Source organism: Sminthopsis crassicaudata, chromosome 4, assembly GCF_048593235.1.
Source record: "Sminthopsis crassicaudata isolate SCR6 chromosome 4, ASM4859323v1, whole genome shotgun sequence".
Taxonomy (NCBI): Eukaryota; Metazoa; Chordata; class Mammalia; order Dasyuromorphia; family Dasyuridae; genus Sminthopsis; species Sminthopsis crassicaudata.
The window spans coordinates 108,826,441-108,851,091 of record NC_133620.1 but is presented as its reverse complement, the minus strand read 5'-3'; the positions used below and the strand labels follow the sequence as shown (position 1 = coordinate 108,851,091).

At 33.3% G+C, this 24,651-nt stretch overlaps 1 protein-coding gene and 1 pseudogene across 2 annotated transcripts in view; one reads left to right on the top strand and one right to left on the bottom strand.

The window, feature by feature from the left end:
• The window catches only part of RPS6KC1 (ribosomal protein S6 kinase C1), a 208,648-nt gene that overhangs the window by 143,033 nt on the left and 40,964 nt on the right, over nt 1-24,651 (bottom strand). For both annotated transcript variants that reach the window (XM_074309136.1, XM_074309138.1), the window contains exons 3-4: nt 20,030-20,150; nt 504-619 (exon numbers count right to left, since the gene is read on the bottom strand). In XM_074309136.1, coding sequence (XP_074165237.1) covers nt 504-619; nt 20,030-20,150 — 237 coding nt within the window. The remainder of the gene's footprint in view (nt 1-503; nt 620-20,029; nt 20,151-24,651) is intronic.
• On the top strand, nt 16,028-17,632 carry LOC141566644 (renin receptor pseudogene; annotated as a pseudogene).

Below are 24,651 nucleotides of genomic sequence, written 5' to 3'. Positions count from 1 at the left end.
GGACAAAAAATAGATAGATAGATAGATATGTAAAATGGCTGGATAAATTGAATATTTTTTTTAAATAGCTAAAATAATTTCACTTACAAGGGGATCAGATCAGATGATCTCTAAGGGCTCGTCTAGTTATAAAAACTTCTATAGTCCTATAGCTTATGAAATGTTTCATAATAACTGCTAAGTATCTACTTCAAATACTATTAATTTCAAATTACACACTTTAAAAATTAAGCAATGAAACTCAAAAGGAATAAGAGCTTAAGACTTCACTGTTATAGAGACCATCTGATAAGAGAGCTATTTCTAACAAATTAACTTGATACCTTCACTACAACTTATAAATTTAGAGAGTTGCCTAGCCCTAGAGCACTAAGAACATAAATGACTTAACACAACCTGAAAAAATAGAAAAATTAAAAACTGCAGCTTTCAAGTTTTAATGTTTTATATATATATTAGATTACAATAAAAAGTGTTTAATAAATGCACAAGTTATAACAGACCTTGAAAAAGTCTTCAAGATGTTTACTAGAATAAAGAGCTGGGATATTGGCGGAGAACTGTAAGAGATCTTCAGCACACTGTCTTCTTTCTTCAATCACTGTTTCATCAAATCGCCCTGAAATAGCGATAAAAATCACGCATTCAGAAAGAAGTATTATGGTTTTCAATACTGGTTTACAATAAAAGTTCGGAAAAAACTTCTCTGTTCAGCAGTAGTCACAGCAGCCAATGAAATGCTCCTGTGGCTTACAGTCCTCTGCGCTTAATTCTGGCAGTCCAACAAGAATAAGCATCCTAATAAAAAAACAACAGGAGGGATTGTCCTTGATAAGTCCAGGGGATGGAAAAATCCTTTTTAAAATGCCATTTGGCTATATGGTCTTGGGCCAATCACTTCACTCCAGAGAATGACAATTCTCACAGAGCTGTTGTGAGGATCAAATGAGAGAAAGTTCTTTGTAAACATAAAGGGAAAATAAATGTCAGCTTCATCATCCTCATCATCATCATCATCATCAAAGTAAGCAATATACACATAATAATATCTGCTGATATAACAAGTTTTAGGGGAAGGGAAACAATCAATCAACAAATATTAATCTTCAGTGGCTCAGACACTGTGCTAAGTACTGGAGATACAAATAAGCAGAATGAAACAAACCCTGCTGAAAAGAGTTACATTCTAATGGGAAGATCATGAACAAGCCATTTAACCTATTTTCCTTTAGTTTCCTCAGCACTGATCCCATAGGGTTGGTGTGAGTATCAAATTTTTGTAAGGCATTTAGCAAACCTTAAAGCACTCTATAAATGTTAGCTAGTAGTAATAATAGTATTCCAGTGACAATTTCTGATGAGAGTTTTGGATAAATTCATTTATTTAAAAAAAGAAGGGAAACTACACTAACCGCTACTATTTTAAGATGGCCAAATAAAATAAATCTCTAGAAAATGCTTAGTTCTAATGCCAACTCTTTTAAACATGAAGTGTTGCTGACTAGGGGAGGAAACACCATTCCATCACATTCCTTCAACCATAACTTGCCTTGCCTACCCAGGGAAAAGAGAAATGTCATTCCATGGCACTTCTTCCATAAGTCTCCAGGCCCAACCTGATAGCCTTCAAAGGCAAAAAGCATCATTCCATTGAGTTCCCTTCACTAGTAACCTACCTGAGCCTGCTCCCACATGAGTACCATCTAGAGCTAGAGTACCTCCTGAGGTCTCACACTGTGGTCAAATTCTGACGGTTAATGATCTCCTACCTGAATTCATTCCCTACCACCATCCCCACTAAGTGAGATTATCAGTTTTCAAATCCACAATCTTATTATTTCCCTCACTCTAAATCCCACAACATCTCACTTCTACACTGCTATCTGGAATGCCTGCTCCATAGGCGACAAACTTGTTTTCACCTTAAATCTTTTCCTTTCTCATTCTTCCCAACTTCTGGCTCAGAGACATGGCTCCTCTAGATGACAAATACTCCATGATCACCCTTTCCAGTACTGGTGGCATTTTCACTCTTATCCTAACCCCTAGATAAGTAAAAAATGTAGAATACTACTTCTTCCTATCACTTTCCCAACTATTCCTCTACTATCATTACTCAGTAGCCTTTCCTCTTTGACGTTCAATCAAGATTTTGATAGCTTTTCCTCACCAATTTCAAGGATACCCCAAATCTTTCCTCAATTTACTTAGTCCACAGCTCAAAGTCTTTCTTTCCTCCCCATATTTCTGCCTTCATAAAAGGGAACTTCAACATTCATATTGATATACCTTTAAATACTCTCATCTTCTGGTAAATCTACTTATTCTTTTTCATACAAATCTAAGCCTTACTATTGAATCTGACACTGCACTGTTAGTATTTTTTTCCCATCTGTCCTATATTTGAACTTATATCCTATATGTATTATCTCTCCCAATTAGAGAATAAGTTCCTTGAAAGAAGGGAAAGTCTCTATTTCTATTAGTATTCTCAACATAATACTTGGCATAAAGCAAGTACTTAATAAGTGTTTTGATTCATTGTATTAAAAAAAAAAAGTCATGTGAACACCTTTCATTAAACTAAGTGCTTTGTTTTTCTATGTATAGTATATGAAGTTGTTTTTTTGTTTTTTCGGCTCCAGCTGTGATGTAGAAATACCATGTGAAACAAATGTAGATCAAAAAGTTATTTGCAATGTAAAGGTTGCGGAGGACCTGAAAAAATTAAGTAACTTGCTCACAGTCAGAAAAGAGGTCGCAGAAGGGCTTGTATCCAAGCCTTCTGATTCCAATAACAGCCTTTGATCCACTATGCCATTGTAGCTTGTTCATATGCTAATAGCAACTTCAAAATAACTAAATTTCAGTGAAAGCACAAAAAGGCAACACACCTAGTCAATCTGATCCAAAATAAGCTTAAGTTGATAATAACAGTGACCAAGTGATCACTGTCCAAAAAAAAAAAAAAAACCAAAAAACAAACAAAAAAAACTATACATATCTATACATATATGTATACATATATACACCTATAAATACTATATACATAAACTATATACATTATATATATATATATATATATATATATATAATAATGTGTATATGTATGTATATGTATTTTAAGTGAACATGACACAGCCAAACCATTCCAGTGGTAGATAAGAGATAACAGTGATCATTTCCTAGATGCTAATCCCTTAATATAATCAAAACTCCATTTAAATAGTAGCAAACACAAATCAAACAATTATTAATAGTTACTTTTCGTTATCAAACTGTGCAAGCCCTTTGATCCAGCAGTGTTACTACTGGACTTATATCCCAAAGAGATATTAAAGAAGGGAAAGGGACCTGTATGTTTATGGCAGCCCTTTCTGTAATGGCTAGAAACTGGAAAATGAATGGATGTCCATCAATTGGAGAATGGTTGGGTAAATTGTGGTATATGAATGTTATGGAATATTATTGTTCTGTAACAAATGACCAGCAGGATGAATACAAGCAAGCTTGGAAAAACTTATATGAACTGATGCTGAGTAAAATGAGCAGAACCAGGAGATTACTATACACTTCAACAACAATATTGTATGAGGATGTATTCTGATGGAAGTGGATATCTTCAACATAAAGAAGATCTAATTCAGTTCCAGTTGACAATGATGGACAGAATCAGCTACACCCAGAAAAGGAACACTGGGAAATGAATGTGGACTGTTTGCATTTTTGTTTTTCTTCCCAGGTTATTTTTTACCTTCTGAATCCAACTCTTCCTGTGCAACAAGAGAACTGTTCAGTTCTGCACACATATATTGTGTCTAGGATATACGATAACATATTTTACATATATAAGACTGCCAGCCATCTACGGGAGGGGGTGGAAGGAGGGAAAAGTCGGAACAGAAGTGAGTGCAAGGGATAATGTTGTAAAAAGTTACCCATGCATACGTTCTGTCAATAAAAAAGTTATTTAAAAAATAGTTACTTTTCTTATCACTGTTTTTAATTCCCATGTTTAGTAACAATGTGTTTTTCCTACAAAGAGATGGAAAAGTACAGGTAAAGTACTGAAAAAGCAAAACCACAATTCCCAAGAGAATTTATTATATGTTGTTAATACTCTTCTGTTAAATATTTTGTTTGTTTTTAAGTTGGGCAACATTTTGTTTTCAAACGACTGTAGAAAAAGAAAGATAAATGTAAACACTAATGCAGAAGAGGTCTCAACTTTTTATTCCGATGAGTCTAGAAATATGTTGTCTCTATCTCATTTAGAAGCAATCATTAGGGCCTTCTTTATGTTTTCTTCAGTGGGCATAAATAGTAACATTTAGTCATCATAGTTTACCATACATAGTTACCATACAAGTAACAACTAGTTACCAGTGAAGTGGCCTTATTTTTCTTTTAAATCAATCAAAGCTTCAAAAGCTGTTAACAGCAAAACTTCTTTTATGTCCTTCAAATTCCAGAAGGGCAATGCTATTCACGTTAACTTCCTGAGGATTTTTGTGTGGCTAACAAGATCAATGAATGACCAACAATTCTCTCCACACTACTTACACAAAAGTTTTACTACTATAAGCTATTGGCCTTACCATATAATAAAATATTACAAATGGAACTGCACAAGATAAAGAAATGGATTGCTCATTTATTCAGATTAATACCATACTTTCATTGTACGACATGTGGTCATATGAGCAAAAGTTGAAAATAATTGATAAAATTTACTTAGATCCTCTACTAATTTTAGAATTCCATCCTCTGACATATCTGTTGTTCCAAAATTTATAATGACTTCAAGCCAGCCAGTATTAAAGGTAAGCAAGATCTAGATGAGGTCTTTAACAAATCAGAATAGTTTCTAAACATTAAAGAAAATATGTTCTTGAATAGTTGAGAATCTTAAAATTGTTGTGGTAATAAACTTTCAAAACTATGTCTCCAACTATCCTCTAAAATAAAAAATAAAAAAGCAATTCAAATAAAAATTTAATCTTTCAACCTATCCTTGCTATTTTTCCCCAAGATCTAAATTTAATAAATATTATTTTAATTTGTAGTATGAAAAAAAAAATTTTCTGTAACCTCAAAGGTTAACTTCTCTTATTTCAGTCAGTAAATTAGTCATCAAACATTTATGAACACACTATGTTCTAGGCAATATCATGACTACCCTCCCAATATGAAAGGCAATAGTAAAAAAAAAAATTATTTTTTACATACCCATGCTTTCCTTTTATAGAATACTGTGCCAAATAAAACAATGAAATGAAATCTTTCAGAAAATAACATACTCACTAATTTGTCGGTTCTGGACATTCAAAACTGCCTAACTGAAAACTAGCACTGAAAATTAATCTATGGCATCTTCTCACTAAATTCCTTTTTATGTTTCTAGCAGCCCTTTTTGTAGTAGCAAAGAACTGGAAACTAAGTATATGTCTATCTGTTGGTAATAGCTGAGTAAATTATAGTATATGAATGCAATAATGAATATTATTGTTCTATCAGCAAGTCAATTTCAGAAAACCCTGAAGAAACTTACATGAACTGATGCTAAGTGAAGAGAGTAGAACCAAGAGAAAATTGTACATAGCAGCATCCAGGTTATGAGATAATCAAGTGTGATGGACTTGGCTCTTTTCAACCATGAGATGAGTCAGACTAATTCCAAAAGATTTGTGATAGCGAGAGCCATTTGTAGCCAGACAAGAGAATTGTGGAGAAAGAATGTGGATCATTACATAGTATTTTCAGTTCTTTGTTTGCTTGCTTTTGAATATCCCTCTCATTTTTCTGTATCACTGCTTCTGTGTCATCAAAGGGGGTTTATGCTCTATTGAAATTAAGCACATAGATAGTAAAACAAATTAACTAGAATGCTTAGAGAATTTAGTGTTTTAAATAAAGGGAGTAATAAGAAAATCATTTTTTTCTCCAAATTTTATCATTGAAAAAAATCCCAAAATATAAAAGTATATTTTCTTGTTCTAGTTACAACAGTATGGTAAATACAACTCAGTATTCCTCTGATAAATAGGGAAGATGCAGTCAATATTCCTAGGTCACTCCTCTGATAAATAAGGAAGATGCAATCAATGTTCCTAGGTCACCATACTAAATGGTAATGATGAAGGATACTGAATACATAAAAGTTAAAGGAAATTCATTTTTTCAGGTAATAACCACAAAATACTCTGGAAGGTTTTTTCTCCTTTAAATAAATCCTAGATATAAATTTGTTTTCTTAATAGTTTTGTTTCTTTCTAATAAAAGTGGAGTACCAAAAAACCCAAAATAATTGAGAATGTTTTCCAATCAAAACATACTAATGAGGATCTATAATAAATCCCTGTCCATGCAGCCTAAACTGGGCCTAAACATTCAGACTTCATAAAATGTCACTGACAGAAGAAAAAAGGAGAAACAGAGGTAATGGGACAGAAAAATCTTAAAAGGGGTGAATCTGCCTTAAAATTTAGAATGGAAAGCAAATTCAGAATTTTACTTTTGTAGTCATAGAAAGTTTTTGAACAAAGAATAAATTTCAATTTTCCTGATATTTGTATATTATTGTAGCATTATCACAATCTTTGTGACAGTTGTTTTAAAGGGGAAAACTTAAAAAGGTGCTTTTTTTACAAGAAGCTGTTGAATATGCACCAAGTGTGCCCAGAAGGTATTAACCAGGCTTCTCCCAGGCAAATACTCATCTTTTGGAAAATACCAAAAACTCACACTCTGATGATATTTCCCATTAATAATTAGAAATAATGGTAGAAAATATGTTTAAAGAAATATAAAGGCTTATCTTTAAATTATAAACATTTCTCAATTAGCAAGAATTCAAGTTCAACTTTACCCAGTGTGAGCCACTTTGCCCTGGCAGCAAGCCAGTAGATCAGCAGAGAAGATATAAACACAGAGGGTAAATAAAGCCTTCAACTGAAACACTGGGGTCTCTAGGGATCTGACCACACCCATCCAGCACCAGGAGTGACTCAGAAAGTTCTCAAAGTCTCAGAAAGTGGCCGCTGTGCAGGCAGCATAGCCATTGCTGTTCCACTGCTGCTTCATTGCTACCTCCGGTACTCTATAGAGAAGGCTTGGTAACACCACACTGCCCAAAAAGCAGACTGCATTTATTTTTTTGTGGTTGTTTCTTTGTTTTCTTTGATTCTTTTTTGTCAAAATTAGTAAAAAGTTAAAGTGAATTCTAACTATAGATAGCTTCTATTCAGAGAGAGAGAGCAGACTTCAAACCCTGAGGAGACCAAAAACAGATTGTCTCCAGATGAATCCCGAAAGGGGGATATGATCTGGTCCCCACCACACAAGGTTCTCATAGAAGAAATTAAAAAGGCTCTTACAAGAGAGCTAGAAGCAAAATGGGGAAAGAAAAGGGAAGCTTGGCAAGAGGGTCTGGATAAGTCATCCCACTCATTTAAAGATAGAGTGGATAAAGAAATCAAATCTCTGAAAAACAGAATTAGTGAATTGGAAAAGGTAAATAATCCCAAGGAAAATATAATTAGAGAATTGGAAAAAAAAAATAGATCTCTAAAAAATACAATTGATGAAATGGAAAAAAATTCCATAGAACAAAACAACTCATTTAAAAACTCAATTGGATAATTACAAAAAGAAATTTTAAAAGTAAATGAAAATAATTTATTAAAAATCAGAATTGAAGAAGTGGAAATGAATGACTCGAGGAGACACCAAGAATCAGTCAAGCAAAACCAAAAAAAAAAAAATAAAATAATTGAAAAAAATGTTAAATACCTATTTAGGAAAACAAGAGACCTGGAAAACAGATCTAGGAGAGATAATCTGAGAATTATTGGCCTTCCTGAAAATTATGATGAAAAAGAGTTTAAACGCTATTTTTTCAGGAAATCATCAAAGAGAACTGCCCAGATGTTATAGAAACAGAAGGGAAAATAGACATTGAAAAAATTCACCAATTACCTACTGAAAGAGATCCCAAAATCAAAACTCCAAGAAATATGGTGGCTAAATTCCAGAACTATCGTATCAAGGGAAAAATACTACAAGCAGCTAGAAAAAAAGAATTCAAATACAGAGGAACCACAATAAGGATTACTCAGGATATAGCAGCATCCACATCAAAGGATTGAAGGGCCTGGAATCCGATATTCTGAAAGACTAAGGAACTTGGTATGCAGCCAAAAATAACTTACCCAGCCAAAATAAGCATTTTTTCCCCAGGGAAGAAGATGGACATTCAATGAAATAGGTGAACTTAATCAATTTCTGATGAAAAAAACCGTAACTAAACAAAAAGTTTGATCTCCAAATATAGGACTCAAGTGAAACATAAAAAGGTAAAAAGAAATCTTGGGAACTATATTTCTATTATACGTAAACACAAAGAATATATGTATAATTTGGTTTTACAATTATAATATAAAAAAGAAACGAGATGGAAAGGAAATTTGTACCAGAAAAAGGGAAAAGTGGGGTGTACTAAATCTCATGAAGAGACAAAGGAAACCTACTGAGGGAAAGAGAGGGAAATGAACATAGTGTGTATCTTACTCTCATCAGAACTGGCTTAAAGAGAAAAATATTAGACATATTAGATTTACAGAGAAACTTCTCCCACCTCATTGCAAAGTGGGAGGGAAAAAAGAGAAAAGGGAAGGAATAAGCTAAGCTGAAGGAAATACAAAAATTGTGAGGAAAAGGGGTAAGAAAAGGGGAGAAACTCTAAGGTGGGGAGAGGGATCCTAAAAAGGGAGAGCTGTAAGAGGTAAGTGGTGCTCACAAGTTTAATGCTAGGGAGGGGGGTAACAGGGAAGGAAAGGAGAAAAGCAAAAGCATGGGTTAACAAGATGGCAAGAAATACAGAATTATTCATTTTAACCATAAATGTGAATGGGATAAATTCCCCCATAAAGCAGAAGCAAAGAGCAGACTGGATTAAAAGCCAGAATTCTACAATATATTGTCTACAGGAACACAGTTGAAGCAGGGTGATACATACAAAGTAAAGGTAAAAGGCTGGAGAAGAATCTACCAGGCTTTAGGTGAAGTCAAAAAAGCAGTGGTAGCCATCCTGATCTCAGATCAAGCAAAAGCAAAAATTGATCTAATTATATAAGAGAAAAGGAAGGGCACTATATAATTGCTAAAGGGTAGTATAGATAATGAAGTAATATCAACATTAAACATATATGTACCAAGTGGTGTAGCATCTAAATTCTTAAAAGAAAAATTAAGAGAGGTGTAGGAATAGACAGCAAAACTATAATAGTGGGAGATCTAAACCTTGCACTCTCACAATTAGATAAATCAAACCTCAAAATATATAAGAAAGAAGTTAAAGAGGTAAATAAAATTCTAGAAAAGTTAGGTATGATAGATCTTTGGAGAAAACTAAATGGAGACAGAAAGGAGTACACTTTCTTCTAAGCAGTTCATGGAACCTATACAAAAACTGACCATATATTAGGACATAAAAACCTCAAATTCAAATGTAGAAAGGCAGAAATAGTAAATGCATCCTTTCCAGATCACAATGCAATGAAAATTACATTCAATAAAAAGCCAGGGGAAAATAGACCAAAAAATAATTGGAAACTAAATAATCTCATCCTAAAGAATGATTGGGTGAAACAGCAAATCATAGACATAATTAATAAATTCACCCCAGAAAATGACCATAATGAGATGTCATACCAAAATGTGTGGGATGCAGCCAAAGAGGTAATAAGAGGAAATGTTATATCTCTAGAGGCCTATTTGCATAAAATAGAGAAAAAGACTGTCAATGAATTGGGCTTGCAACTAAAAAAGCTAGAAAAGGAACAAATTAAAAATCCCCAGTCAAACACTAAACTCGAAATTCTAAAAATAAAAGGAGATATTAATAAAATTGAAAGAAAAAAAACCTATTAAATTAATAAGTAAAACTAAGAGTTGGTTCTATGAAAAAAAAAATAGATAAACTCTTAGTAAATTTGATTACAAAAAAAGGAAAGAGGAAAATCAAATTGTTAGTCTTAAAAATGAAAAGGGAGAACTCCCTACTAATGAAGGGGAAATTAGAGAAATAATTAGGAGTTATTTTGCCCAACTTTATGCCAATAAATTTGATAACGTAAATGAAATGGAAGAATATCTTCAAAAATATAGCCTGCCCAGATTAACGGAAGAAGTAAATTGGTTAAACAGTCGCTTTTTAGACAAAGAAATAGAACAAGCTATTAATCAATTCCTTAAGAAAAAATCCCCAGGACCAGATGGATTTACATGTGAATTCTACCAAACATTTAAAGAACAATTAACTCCAATACTATGTAAACTATTTGAAAAAATAGGGATGGAAGGAATCCTACCAAATTCCTTTTATGACACAGACAAGGTACTGATACCTAAACTAGGTAGGTTAAAAACAGAGAAAGAAAATTACAGACCAATCTCCCTAATGAATATTGATGCAAAAATCTTAAATAAAATATTAGCAAAAAGATTACAGAAAATCATCCCCAGGATAATACACCATGACCAAGTAGGATTTATACCAGGAATGCAGGGCTGGTTCAATATTAGGAAAACTATTAGCATAACTGACTATATCAATAACCAAATTAACAAAAACCATATGATCATCTCAATAGATCAGAAAAAAGCATTTGATAAAATCCAACATCCATTTTTACCCTAATAAAAACACTTGAGTATTAGGAATAAATGGACTTTTCCTTAAAATAGTCAGAAGCATCTATTTTAAAACCATTAGTAAGCATCATATGTAATGGGGATAAACTAGAACCATTCCCAATAAGATCAGGAGTGGAACAAGGTTGCCTACTATCACCATCACTAATCAATAATGTATTAGAAATGCTAGCTTCAACAATAAGAGTAGAGAAAGAGATTAAAGGAATTAGAGCAGGTAATGAGGAAACCAATTTATCACTCTTTGCAGGTGATATGATGGTATACTTAAAGAACCTCAGAGATTCTACTAAAATGCTATTAGAAATAATCCACAACTTTAGCAAAGTTGCAAGATACAAAATAAATCCACATAAATCCTCAGCAGTTTTATACATCACCAACAAACTCCAACAGCAAGAGATACAAAGAGAAATTCCATTTAAAATAATTGTCAATAGCATAAAATCTTTAGGAATCTATCTACCAAAGGAAAGTCAGGAACTATATGAGCAAAACTACAAAACACTGTCCACACAAATAAAGTCAGATCTAAACAATTGGAAAAATATTAAGTTCTCTCGGAGAGGCCGAGCAAATATAATAAAGATAACAATAAATTAATCTATTTATTTAGTGCTATACCAATTAGACTCGCAAGAAACTATTTTAATGACCTAGAAAAAAAATAACAAAATTCATATGAAAGAACAAAAGATCAAGAATTTCAAGGGAACTATTGAAAAAAATATCAAATGAAGGTTGCCTAGCTGTACCTGATCTAAAACTATATTATAAAGCAGCGGTCACCAAAACCATTTGGTATTGGCTAAGAAATAAGACTAGTTGGATCAATGAAATAGGTTAGGTTCCCAGGACAAAATAGTCAATAACTACAGCAATCTAGTGTTTGACAAACCCAAAGACCCCATCTTTTGGGATAATAATTCACTGTTTGACAAAAACTGCTGTGGGAAAAACGGAAATTAGTATAGCAGAAACTAGGCACTGACCCATACTTAACACCATACACCAAGATCAAAATGGGTTCAAGATTCAGGCATAAAGAATGAGATTATAAATAAATAAGAAGAACAGAGTATAGTTTACCTCTCAGATCTGTGGAGGAGGAAGGAATTTGTGACCAAAGAACAACTAGAGATCATTATTGATCACAAAATAGAAAATTTCGATTTTATTAAGTTTAAAAAGCTTTTGTACAAATAAAACTAATGCAGACAGGATTAGAAGGGAAGCAATAAAACTGGAAAAACATTTTTATAGGTAAAGGTTTTGATAAACCTCCTCTCCAAAATATATAGAGAATTGACTTTAACTTATAAGAAATCAAGCCATTCTCCAATTGATAAATGGTCAAAGGACATGAACAAACAATTTTCAGATGAAAAAATTGAATCTATTTCTAGTCATATAAAAAGGTATTCCAAATCATTATTGATCAGAGAAATGAAAATTAAGACAACTCTGAGATACCACTACCTATCAGATTGGCTAAGATGACAGGAAACGATAATAACAAATATTGGAGAGGATGTAGGAAAACTGGGATACTGATGCTTTGTTGGTGGAGTTGTGAACAGATCCAACCATGCTGGAGAGCAATTTGGAAGTATACTCAAAAAATTATCAAACTATGCATACCCTTTGATCCAGCAGCATTACTACTGGGCTTGTATCCCAAAGAGATATTAAAGAAGGGAAAGGGATCTGTATGTGCAAAAATGTTTGTGGCAGCCCTTTTCGTAATAGCTAGAAACTGGAAATTAAATGGATGCCCACCAATTGGAAAATGGCTGAATAAATTGTGGTATATGAATGTTATTGAATATTATTGTTCTATAAGAAATGACCAGCAGGATTGAATACAGAGAGGTTTGAAGAGACATACATGAACTGATGCTAAGTGAAATGAGCAGAACTAGGAGATCATTATATACTTCAACAACAATACTATATGCGGATATATTCTGATGGAAGTGGATATCTTCAACAAAGAGAAAATCCAATTCAGTTCCAAATGATCAATAATGGAGAGAATCAGCTACACCCAGAGAAAGAACACTGGGAAATGAATGTGAACTACTTGCATTTTTGTTTTTCTTCTCAGGTTATTTTTACCTTCTGAATCCAATTTTTCTTTTTTTCTTTTTTTTTTCTTTTTTTAATTTTTTATATTTATTTATATATACATTTTTTAAAATAATATTATCCTTTGTATTCATTTTTCCAAATTATTCCCTCCCTCCCTCCACTCCCTCCCCCCGATGACAGGTAATCCCATACATTTTACATGTGTTACAATATAACCTAGATACAATATATGTGTGTAAATACCATTTTCTTGTTGCACATTAAGTATTAGCTTCCAAAGGTATAAGTAACCTGGGTAGACAGACAGTAGTGCTAACAATTTACATTCACTTCCCAGTGTTCCTTCTCTGGGGGTAGTTATTTCTGTCCATCATTGGTCAACTGGAAGTGGGTTGGATCTTCTTTATGTTGAAGATATCCACTTCCATCAGAATACCTCTTCATACAGCACTGAAGTGTACAGCGATCTTCTGGTTCTGCTCATTTCACTCAGCATCAGTTGATGTAAGTCTCTCCAAGCCTCTCTGTATTCCTCCTGCTGGTCATTTCTTACAGAGCAATAATATTCCATAACCTTCATATACCATAATTTACCCAACCATTCTCCAATTGATGGGCATCCATACAACTTCCAGTTTCTAGCTACAACAAAAAGAGCTGCCACAAACATTTTGGCACATACAGGTCCCTTTCCACTCTTTAGTATTTCTTTGGGATATAATCCCAATAACAGCAATGCTGGGTCAAAGGGTATGCACAGTTTGATAACTTTTTGGGCATAGTTCCAAATTGCTCTCCAGAATGGCTGGTGAATCCGATTTTTCTTGTGCAACAAGAGAACTCTATGGATATGCACACATATATTGTATCTAAGATATACTTTAACATGTTTAACATGTATGAGACTGCCTGCCATCTAGGGGAGAAGGTGGAGGGAGGGAAGGGAAAAGTTGGAACAGAAGTGAATACAAGGGACAATGTTGAAAAATTACCCATGTATATGTGCTATCAATAAAAAGCTATAATTAAAAAAAAAATTCAGGTTCAAAAAAAAGTTATCATAAAAAATAAGAAGCAAAAACATGACCAAATAAGAAATAGAATCACAGGAGGGAAAAATGGATAATTCTGACTACATTAAATTAAAAAAGGTTTGCACAAACAAAACTAATATTGTCCAGATTAGAAGGAAAACAGGAAACTGGAAAAAAAAATTACAGCAAATTTTTCAGAAAAAGGCCTCATTTCTCAAATGTATAAAGAACTGAGTCAAAATTATAAAAATAAAAATCATTCCCCAATTGATAAATAGTCAAAGGAGATGAACAGGCAGTTTTCAGAAGAAATCAAAGCTAAAAATAATCACATGAAAAAAATGTTCCAAATCACTATTGATTAGAGAAATGCAAATTAAAATAACTCACTTCTATTAGACTGGCTAAATATGACAGAAAAGGAAAATGACAGCTATTGGAGGGGATGTGGAAAAAATTGTGAACTAGTCTAAACATTCTAAAGAATAATATGAAACTATGTTTAAAGGCTTACAAAAGTATACATAATCTTTGACCCAGCAATAACACTACAAGGTCTGCATCCCAAAGAGATCAAAGAAAAAGAGAAAAGAAGTATATATGAAAACATATTTCTAACAATTCTATTTGTAGTGGCAAAGAATTGGAAATTGAGAGGATGCCCATCAGTTGAAGAATGACTGAGCAAGTTATGGTATATGATTACGATAGAATACTGTTGTTGAATCATTTCAGTTGTGTAAATTCTTTTCGAACCCATTTGAGATTTTCTTAGCAAAGATACTGGAGTGGTTTGCCATTTCTTTCTCCAGGTCGTTTTATTAGAGAAGAAACTAAGGCAAACAAGATCACACAGCTAGTAAATGCCTGAGGCCATATTTGAACTCAGGAAAATAAGTCTTCCTGGCTTCAAGCTTGGCAAGCTATCCACAGTTTCAGAAAACCTGGTAGATGTATATGAAATCATGCAAAGTGAAGTGAGCAAAAACAGAAGAATATGGCACACAGTAACAACAATATTGTAATGATTGACTATTAAAGACTTAGCTACTCTGATAAATATAATTTCAACAGTCTCATGATAAAAAGCTTTATCCATCTCAAGAGAGAGAACTGATGAAGAAGCATAATATTTTTCACCTTTATTTTTCTTGCTTTTTTTTTGGCAACATAGCTAATATTAAAATGTTCTGCATGACTTCACATACTTAATGGGTATAATATTGCTTGCCCTACTCAATGGCAGGGGAAAGAATTGAATGGAGGCAAAGAATTTAGAATTCAAAATTTTATAAAATGAATTATTAAAAATGTAAAAAATTTAAAAAAGAAAAATAAGAAATTATAGTCTAGTCTTTAATAAATTTAGAAGAAACAACATACTTTCTAAAATCAAAAGCAAAAAAGTAATTTTGCTAGAAGGTATTCAAATGGTTACCAACTAGTCAAAGGATAAACATGTTACAGGAATAAATATGAGAAATATTACTTCAACTTTCAAAAGTTCCACCCCAAAGTATAAATCCTAGATAAAAAGTGAAAAACATTTAGCACCTGCACATTAGTTCCTTAGCAAGAATTATTCTGAAAATAAGAAACATTACCTATAAAACCCATTATAATTTTGCTCAACAGACATTAACTAAGTACTTACTAAGTCCCTGGCACTGTATTAGGTTCTGTGAAAGACAGAGAAAACATAAGTTTTCTGCCCTCTAGAGGTTTATAATACTTTCAGAAAGACAAAGCATAAGTGGAAACTGGAATAGGTAAGGCTGCTGCAGTGTATCTTGATTTGAATCCATATGAAGGAAATAGCAAGAATATAAATTATATAAAGAGAGCAAAGAGTGACTAATATAGGTCAGTACTCTTTTGATGAAAAACATAATAGTCAAAGATTTCAAGTTTTACAATTATTAATGTATTCAATGTTTATCTAAAAAACAAAAATTAAATATTAAATCATCTATTAAAAAACCTATCTAAGCAAAATGGATTTTTATAAACCACCTAATACCTAAAATACACTAACAAAGTAGAGGTAGGGAATCCTTTTCTATCTATCATGTACACAGTATCCCTTAGGAGGAAGAATGTTTGGTTACCTAATTATCCAAGAGACCATAACTGTTCCATTTTGGCCTATTAGGTACATAATACTTGTTTCTACAAGTTAATTATGCTACATGTACACAGCAAACGAGAGCAGTTTTGGTCTCCCAGGTACAAATGTAAGAAAGAAAAATGAAAGAATACAATCTTGCTTATAGTTTATGGAATTGATTACAAGAAATAGCAGTTTTAAACTAAGCATTAAAACAGAAGGCCTAGCTCTTAAGCAAACAAATGGATGAAAGAAGAATTTACTAAGTACCAACTACTTTCCAGACAATGTGCTGAGAGCTTTACAAATATTAACTCATTTGATCTTCACAATAATCCTGCGAGGTAGGTATTATCATTCCCACAGTTGAGGAAACTGAAGCAAACAAAGGTTAAGTGACTTCCCCTGAGTCACAAAGCCAGTAAGTGTCTGAGATCATATATGAACTCAAGTCTTATAGGTTCTATGTTCAGTGCTTTATCTAATTTACCATCTAGCTGCCTCTAAATGGCAACTTATACACAACATGCATAAAAAGTAATCTTACATACACAATTTTTTGTTTGACTTAATAATTACCAGGCAAGTAAAAAATTCAAATTTACATTTTGTTTTCTTACTCATTTACTTTCTTTTTATGATCTGATTTCTCTTGTGCACAAGAGAATCATATAAATATGTTTATACATATTGGATTTAACATATATTTTAACATATTTAACATATATTGAATTGCTTGCCCTCGAGGGGAGGGGATGGGGGAAGGAGGACAAAAGCTGAAACACAAGGCTATGCAAGGGTCAATGCTGTTAAATTATCCATGTATATGTTTTGAAAATAAAAACCTTTATTTAAAAAAAAAAAAATGAGTTTAGTGTATTAAGATCATCATAATCTGTTGTTTTCCAAAATGAAAACCAGCCAAGATCCGAATCTGAATTCTGAATGTGGCTGTATTATCCATGGGCTTTTCTGTAGAAGATCTTCCATGACTGGACTTGCTGTGGGTAACTTATTCCATTGACCTCAAGTTACTGTTTTGGAGATAGTCAAGTGAATGGACAACTTGTCTTTACCCAATGGTGCTGTTTCACAACCCCTTGAGAATGCATTTCTTTTCAGTCTTGACAATGTTGCAAATTATATCCATACATTTTTTTCGAAGCAAGCACCTGTAGTTTTGCAGTTGGCTCCTAGTGAGAAAAGAACGTATATGGTGGAGAAAACAAACTCTGTGATTGAAGACCTTTCAGTCACCCTGTGGACTATTCCAAGATAACTCCATATTTTTAACATCCTGACCCTCAACTCTTTAAGCAAGAAAAATTAAATTGATTTGATAATTCTTTCTAGCTCCAAGTCCTACATGATAATGCAATTTGTAATAATATAAGCATCTAGCCAAAGATCATTTTTTTGATCGGTACTCTCTGGAGCTGGCAGGCTTAAATGAAATTGAGAAGTGCTATGAACAAAATTCTCAGCAATTTAAGAATGTTTCCCAGATTTCTGCTGACTTTCTACAAAAGTTTGCAGATGAAATGTACAATCTTAATAACAGGAATGCAGTAAAGTAATGACACTTGACTCTCTCCTTGTGAGAAAGACATAATCTATTCTTCAGGCCAACAAGATTAATAATCCAGGAAATCCAAACAATCTTGCATATATATTATATAGGATATAATATATATAATAGTAGTCCTCAATTATGTTGAGATCATTTTGGACCTCCTGAATCCCAGAAATGACAGCATTATTTTTAAGATGAAAAGTCAGGCCTGAATGTGGATTAACCTCTTTCTGTGCATCCTATAAAAAGAATGTGGGAATTACCCATATTTTATTAAGTCTATTGGCATGATTTAAAGTGGTTAGTGTCTTTAAAATATATTAAAAGAGTAGATTTGTTCTATCATGTGTGTACTTACAACCATTTTTCAAAGTAGATACAATCCTATTATGTTACTAAAATAATTTCATTACACCTTAAATTTGGAAATAGACACTAAAAATACTTTAAATCCCCTCCCCTAATATAAGGGGACTTGCCCATGCATGGCTGGATCTCCCAATATAAAGGCACCATGAGTTTCGATACCACAAGGGTAGAAGTAGACTCCTTCAATTGCTTGCAGAACCAGAATAAGTTTTATCTTCCCCAATAGTATTTTATTTTTCCAAATACATGCAAAGATAGTTTTCAACATTCATTTTTTAAAAACTGTGTTCTAAATTTTTCTCCTTCCCTCCTTTACATCCCCCCCTTCCCCAAGACAGCAAGCAATCCAATATAAGAAGTCTTCATCTTTAAAACTAGTCAGTCTTTCTCTTTCCTGTACAGTCTTTCCTATTGTTTTTAGAGGATGAAAATCCCACACTGTTTTAACCACAGCATGAGTGCCATGAAGTAAACCAAGAGGGAGGACATATTTCCCTGTCTCTCTTTTGCTCACGCTGGTTCATTTCTACTCTGAGCCTCTGTAATTTTCTGAAAGTCATGGGGGATTAAAAGAGGAACTTATAATCATTTCCTTTAGTTTTATTTACCATTGATTTTTGAATGTTAAAGTATTAGCATCATCATAGAAACATAGAAATCCCACCTGTTACCCGTGGGGACTTGGACAAATTACTCAACCTCTCAGTTTCCTCATATGTAAAATAGAGAGGGTCAGAGCACATAGCCTCTAGGTCCCTTCTAACTCTAAATCTATGATTTTAATATAATTAATAAGATACAGGAAACATTTCAATTATGAATCTAAAGTCATGCTCTTTATTACAAAGCATTCCAAAAAAGACTCAGCCCATGACAGCAAATAACCATTTTAAGAGAGAAGCAAGAGAAAAACCAAAAATGGAAAAGAAAATGAAAGAGCCTGCTAAGAGAGTAGAATGAAAAATTAGAGAAAGTTGTATAAACATAATATATTTATTTTGAGCTGGAAGGAACTCAAAGGCAATCTAGTCCAACTCTCTCAGTTGCAGGTGAGAAAAGGAAAGCCCAGAGAGACTGCCTTGCCCAGCTCACACAGGTAACTCTCGAAGCCAGGATTCCAACCCTTATCTCTAATTCCAAATCCTGTTCTCTTCAACACAAGTTTTTCTCCAAAGGGATAAGAGAAAGAAACAGAGAGTCAGACAATGATACATGTACCATGAAAAATGGCAGTTACATTTTTACAATTAACAATAACTATAGGTTTCAGGAATATCCTATTCATCGACTAACTGCCTTTATTCTAATTTAAAGAATCCCAAAGTACCTTGGTATCCTTGTTATAAGGGATACTTTCAGGGGATTTCTTTGAATTCTTCTCATCTGATGAGAAGAGACTCTTCCTCCACTATACAAAAGCCCATATAGAAATGTCATGTTAATATTGTATGTAGCTAAGTGAACTGGAAGTTACTAATCAATGGGGCTAGCAAGGTTCTTGTGTCTTAAATCAAACATAAGGAACAGCAGCTTAAAACAGTTTAAAACATAATGAGAAGCAAGAGAACCCTAAGCAAACTGGTCTCTCTGATGTTCTCAAAATTGCGCATTTCCTGGCATCTGGACCTACTTAGGATCTCTGCCAATAGAAGTACAAATTAATGTATAGAGTTAAAATCAATTACCTAGATCATTTTGATTCCAACCCAAATAGAGAGAAAGTCCTTGTACAACTTTACCAGTCTGTGAATTGCCAAGAGGTCAAAGAGCAGGAATATATCTAGCAAGATATTCAGATCATTTCAACATGCCTTTTTCTGAGTAATATGGCTAGAATAAACTATAATGTTAGAAGAAAACAAAACAAAAAAAAAAAAAAAAACCATCAAAAATATACTTATAGTATTTTCTATAAATTTAACTCTGAAAGTGTATATATTTAAAGGAGAAAATACTACCTCAGCACATGAAAATAAAATTCAGTACACCAGATTACAATTAATAGTCTTAACATAGGAAATATAACCAAAAAGTATGAATTCTATTTTCAGCACATCAGTAGTTTCAGAGTCTACCAAATATTAATATTATTAACAATTAACAGTTACTAATCAATTTCAAAGTTTTCAAAAATATGCTTACCAAAGACTATTGCTTTAGCAAAAGGTGGAAATAATTCTGTATGTCTGAATAAGTTTTTGTGAATTTGCCAGAGGTCTTTGTGCAGTTTCTTAAAATCACTGTATCTCTTCCAAACGACTATCTGAAGCAGAGAGAGAAAAAAAAAAATCACAAATTAATAGAAATACTTATAATAATGCAATTTGGGCTACATATAGTAAACATCAAAAGCCATGACATGCTTGAATTATAAGCTATTCTTAAAAAAAAAAAAGTTTCCAAAAGTTGCTTCCATGCAAAGTGTAGCAATAGTGTAAGTCCTAACCAGTATAGTTAACTGTTTTATGGTTAATCGATATTTGCATTTAAAATAAAATTTGTGTTTCTGGCTCTCATATTGTTCCAATGTAGATCTTTGAAAAAACACACAAATATATTTCATACAGTTAATTAAAATAGAGATAACCAATGCCATTATATGCTTTACTAATTTCTTTAAGTCAATTCCTATTTCCATGGGATTAGACTAAGTGGTCAAATATATATTCTCACACTCTACCACTTAATGATTCTGAAGAGAAAAATTTAGATAATTGACACTGTTGACCCCCATCTTGGACACTTTCTTTTTTTCTGAATGTTGTGACACTACTCTTTTTGGTTCTCATTCCATCTCTTTGACTGCTCCTTCTAAGTATGTTTTTACGCCCCTCATTATGTACATTACCCAATTCTTTGGTACTGGATATTCTTCTCTTCCCAATTGGCGTTCTTTCTTAGTAATCTTACCAGCTATGACAAGCTCAATTAACACTTCTATGCAGAAGACTCCCAGATCTATATTTACTTCAAGAAAGGAGCTAGAAAGTAAACAATTGCCCTGATTATGGGAAATGGTTAGCTCATAATCCTAATCCATAATCCTAATGTCCCAGAGATATCTTTGCCTCTTCCACCAAGTTTGGGTCCCAAAGTGCATCCCACAATGCCTTTTGTACATTTCCAGCCAAGTGTATTTTCCCTACATGTAATTATAATTGCTAGTTCTTGTTTATTCTCCCTCTACAACATCTTTTGTACCTATCTTGTCTCTACTCACAAAACCACCAAACTAGCCCAATCACTAACATCACTTGTCTGGATTATTGCAATAACCTCCTAAATGGCCTTCCTACCTCACTTCTCACCTCTTTCCCATCCTTTTTCTGCATAACTACTGAAGTGACATTTCTAAGACACAGACCTGACTATATTATTTCTCTTTTTCAGTATATTATTACTTCAAAGGTGCTTAGAGATAGTTATATGGTATCAATTATATTGGGCTTGGAGTTAGGCAGACAAGTTTGAATCCTGCCTCAGACACTTACTAGCTATATGACCTTGGGCAAAGCACTTAACCTCTATTTGTGTCAGTTTCCTCATCTGTAAAATGGGGACAATAATAGCATCTATTTTCCATTGTTGTGAGGATCAAATGAGATAGACAACAAGTGAAAAGCACTACCACAGTCCCTAACACACAGTAAGGAATATTAAGTGTTTACTATTATTACTATCATTATTATGTGATTCTAAGCAACTCATTTATTTTCTTCCATCCTCAGTTTCTTCAACTGTATAATGGGCATAAAATCATCCTCAGTTTCTTCAACTGCCTAAGAGGCATAAAATCAGCACCTACCTCTCAAGACTGATGTAAGAATCAAATGAGATAAGATATGTAAAATACTTTACAAACCTTAAAATGTTATATAAATACTAACTTATCTATCCTCATCATCATCATCATTATTTAAAGCATTTCACTATTTAGTTCTGGCCTACCTTTAGTACGCTTTATATGCATCACTTCCTTTAACATATTCAAGTGATCCAGCTAAAATGGCCTCTCACTATCCTCAGACACAAAAGTTCATTTCCTATGTCTATAACCTTGCACAGGCTGCCACCTCCCTATCTGTAATAATTCTATCCTAACCTCTACCTTTTAAAATCCTCAATTTCCCTCAAAGGTCAGCCTATATGATTGCTACCAAATGGTGGGATCTCCCCCCCTCACCAAATTACTTTGTATTTACTTCATGCACTTATTGTAGCTTTTTGTGTATATATCGTTTCTTCAATTAGAAAAGTTCTTTGAAGTCAGAGGATTTTATCTTTCTTTGCATCTCCAGCACTCAAGAGAGTGCCTAAAATACTGTAAGTAAATAATAAATGCTTGTTTAAAGAAAAATTTATAATTTTAAATGCCCAAAATATATGAGCATTTAACTAGGTAGATAATTTTACCCATATTACACAAAATGAGAAATTGCCATGAAAATGAAGTTATCAGCCTCATTTCCTAAATCATAAAATCATTTAGCACAATACAATAGGAAAAAAAAAAAAAAAGTACTGGCTCTGGAGTCAGAAAATCTGGATTCAAATTCCAGCTCAGATATATAACTAGGTGTGTGACCTTGGTCAACTAACTTCCCCCAGTCTCAGCATCCTTTAATTGCATTTAAGGGACTGACTCAATGTTCCCTGAAGAGCCTTCTAACTCTAGTACCTATCTCTATATCTATATACATAAATATAGATATATAAAACAAAGATTCTATAATTCTTAGGACGAGATGAATTCTAGGCATGATAGCTTCAAATATGGAATACTTCAAGAAAAGAACCAGAAAGTAAACAATTGTTCTAACTAGGGAGCGAGGTTAGACCCATTATCCTGATCTGCATGATTCTGGGCCATCTCTGCCTCTTCCACCAAGCCCTCATGTCAGTGCCTTCCTGGACCCCTTTTTACATTTTATTTTTGTTTGTAATTTTTCAATTAAATTATAAACTCCTTGAAGACAGAGGTGTTTTCTTTTTTCTATTCTTGTTTTTTTGTTTGTTTGTTTGTATCCCTAGCTTTTAGCACAGTTCCTGCCACTAGTAGGATGACTGAATGGCTTACTGAAATGTCCTCAGTTCTAGAAAAAACTGACTTTGTTAGTATTTTGGATAAGGTCAGGGTAGCAATTCCTAGTTTGAAATAACACATGACAAATTCACAATGGCCATTCTCTTTGTCAAAAGGGGATGTTTATTTGGAAGAAGAACTTACACACAAAATGAAGGGGTAAAATAGGCACCAAGGGTGGTAAATCTAAAATAGATTTAGGAAAGCAATAGGGTTTCTAAGGAAAGAAATTTGGAAGAATCCACTAAAGGAATATGCTATGAGGTGTGAGTTAAGCCATTGACTGGTGGGCTAAATCCATAGGCAGAGTTTAGCAAAATAGTTGTAGTAAGGAGAAAGACGCTATTAAAGGAACACACTATGAGGAGGAAGAGATACCACACAATGGAAAGTTCTGAAAAGGATTTAGCAAAGATCTTCATCACACACATTTTTTATAGGGGAAATATAACTTTGAGGGTTTCTCAGGGGAAAAGGAGAAATACCAGAGAAGAATTTGGTAGTTCAGGAGGGATCCCAGAGGAGGAGCAGATGGAATCAACCTGGCTGACAAGCCAGATGATCCCAGAGATGTCTAAAGATATGCTAACAAAGATCTCAAAGGTTGATGCTCAGAGGCTGGAGGGATAGACAATAGGGGCCGAAAAAAAGTTCCATCTTTACATCAAACAGAACAGTCTATACAAATAGGATAGGTGGGGACTTGGTTATGTCTGATAAGCCACATGGATTTCTTCCTAATATGGGAAAAGAATGAGTTCGTTTCAAAGTCCACATCATTTTTTAACAAATTCAAAATTTTCTGTGTACAACTGTATTTTTAATGCTAACAAGCCAACAAAGAAACCAAGGAATCAAGTATAACTTAAGAGGTCTCTTAACAAAAATATCTTCCCACAATTCCTGAAATTCTTCACTACATTTAGTCATATTAAATTTCACCAAGTAATGTATAAAAATGCTGAGGATTTATGTGGATTTATTTTGTATCCTGCGACTTTGCTAAAATTCTGAATTATTTCTAATAGCTTTTTAGCAGAGTCTTTGGGGTTCTCTAAGTATACCATCATGTCATCTGCGAAAAGTGATAATTTGATTTCCTCATTTCCTACTCTAATTACTTGAATCTCTTTCTCAGCTCTTATTGCTGAGGCTAGAGTTTCTAGTACTATATTGAAAAGTAATGGTGATAGTGGGCAACCTTGTTTCACTCCTGATCTTACAGGGAAAGGTTCTAGTTTATCGCCATTACATATGATGTTTACTGAAGGTTTTAAATATATGCTCCTTATTATTTTAAGGAATAGTCCATTTATTCCTATACTCTCAAGCGTTTTTAGTAGGAATGGATGCTGGATTTTATCAAATGCTTTTTCTGCATCTATTGAGATGATCATATGGTTTTTATTAATTTGATTATTAATATGGTCAATTATACTAATAGTTTTCCTAATATTAAACCAGCCCTGCATTCCTGGTATAAATCCCACTTGGTCAGAGTGTATTATCCTGGGGATGACTTTCTGAAGTCTATTTGCTAATATCTTATTTAAGATTTTAGCATCAATATTCATTAAGGAAATTGGTCTATAGTTTTCTTTCTCAGTTTTCGATCTACCTGGTTTAGGTATCAGTACCATGTCTGTGTCATAGAAGGAATTTGGTAGGACTCCTTCAATCC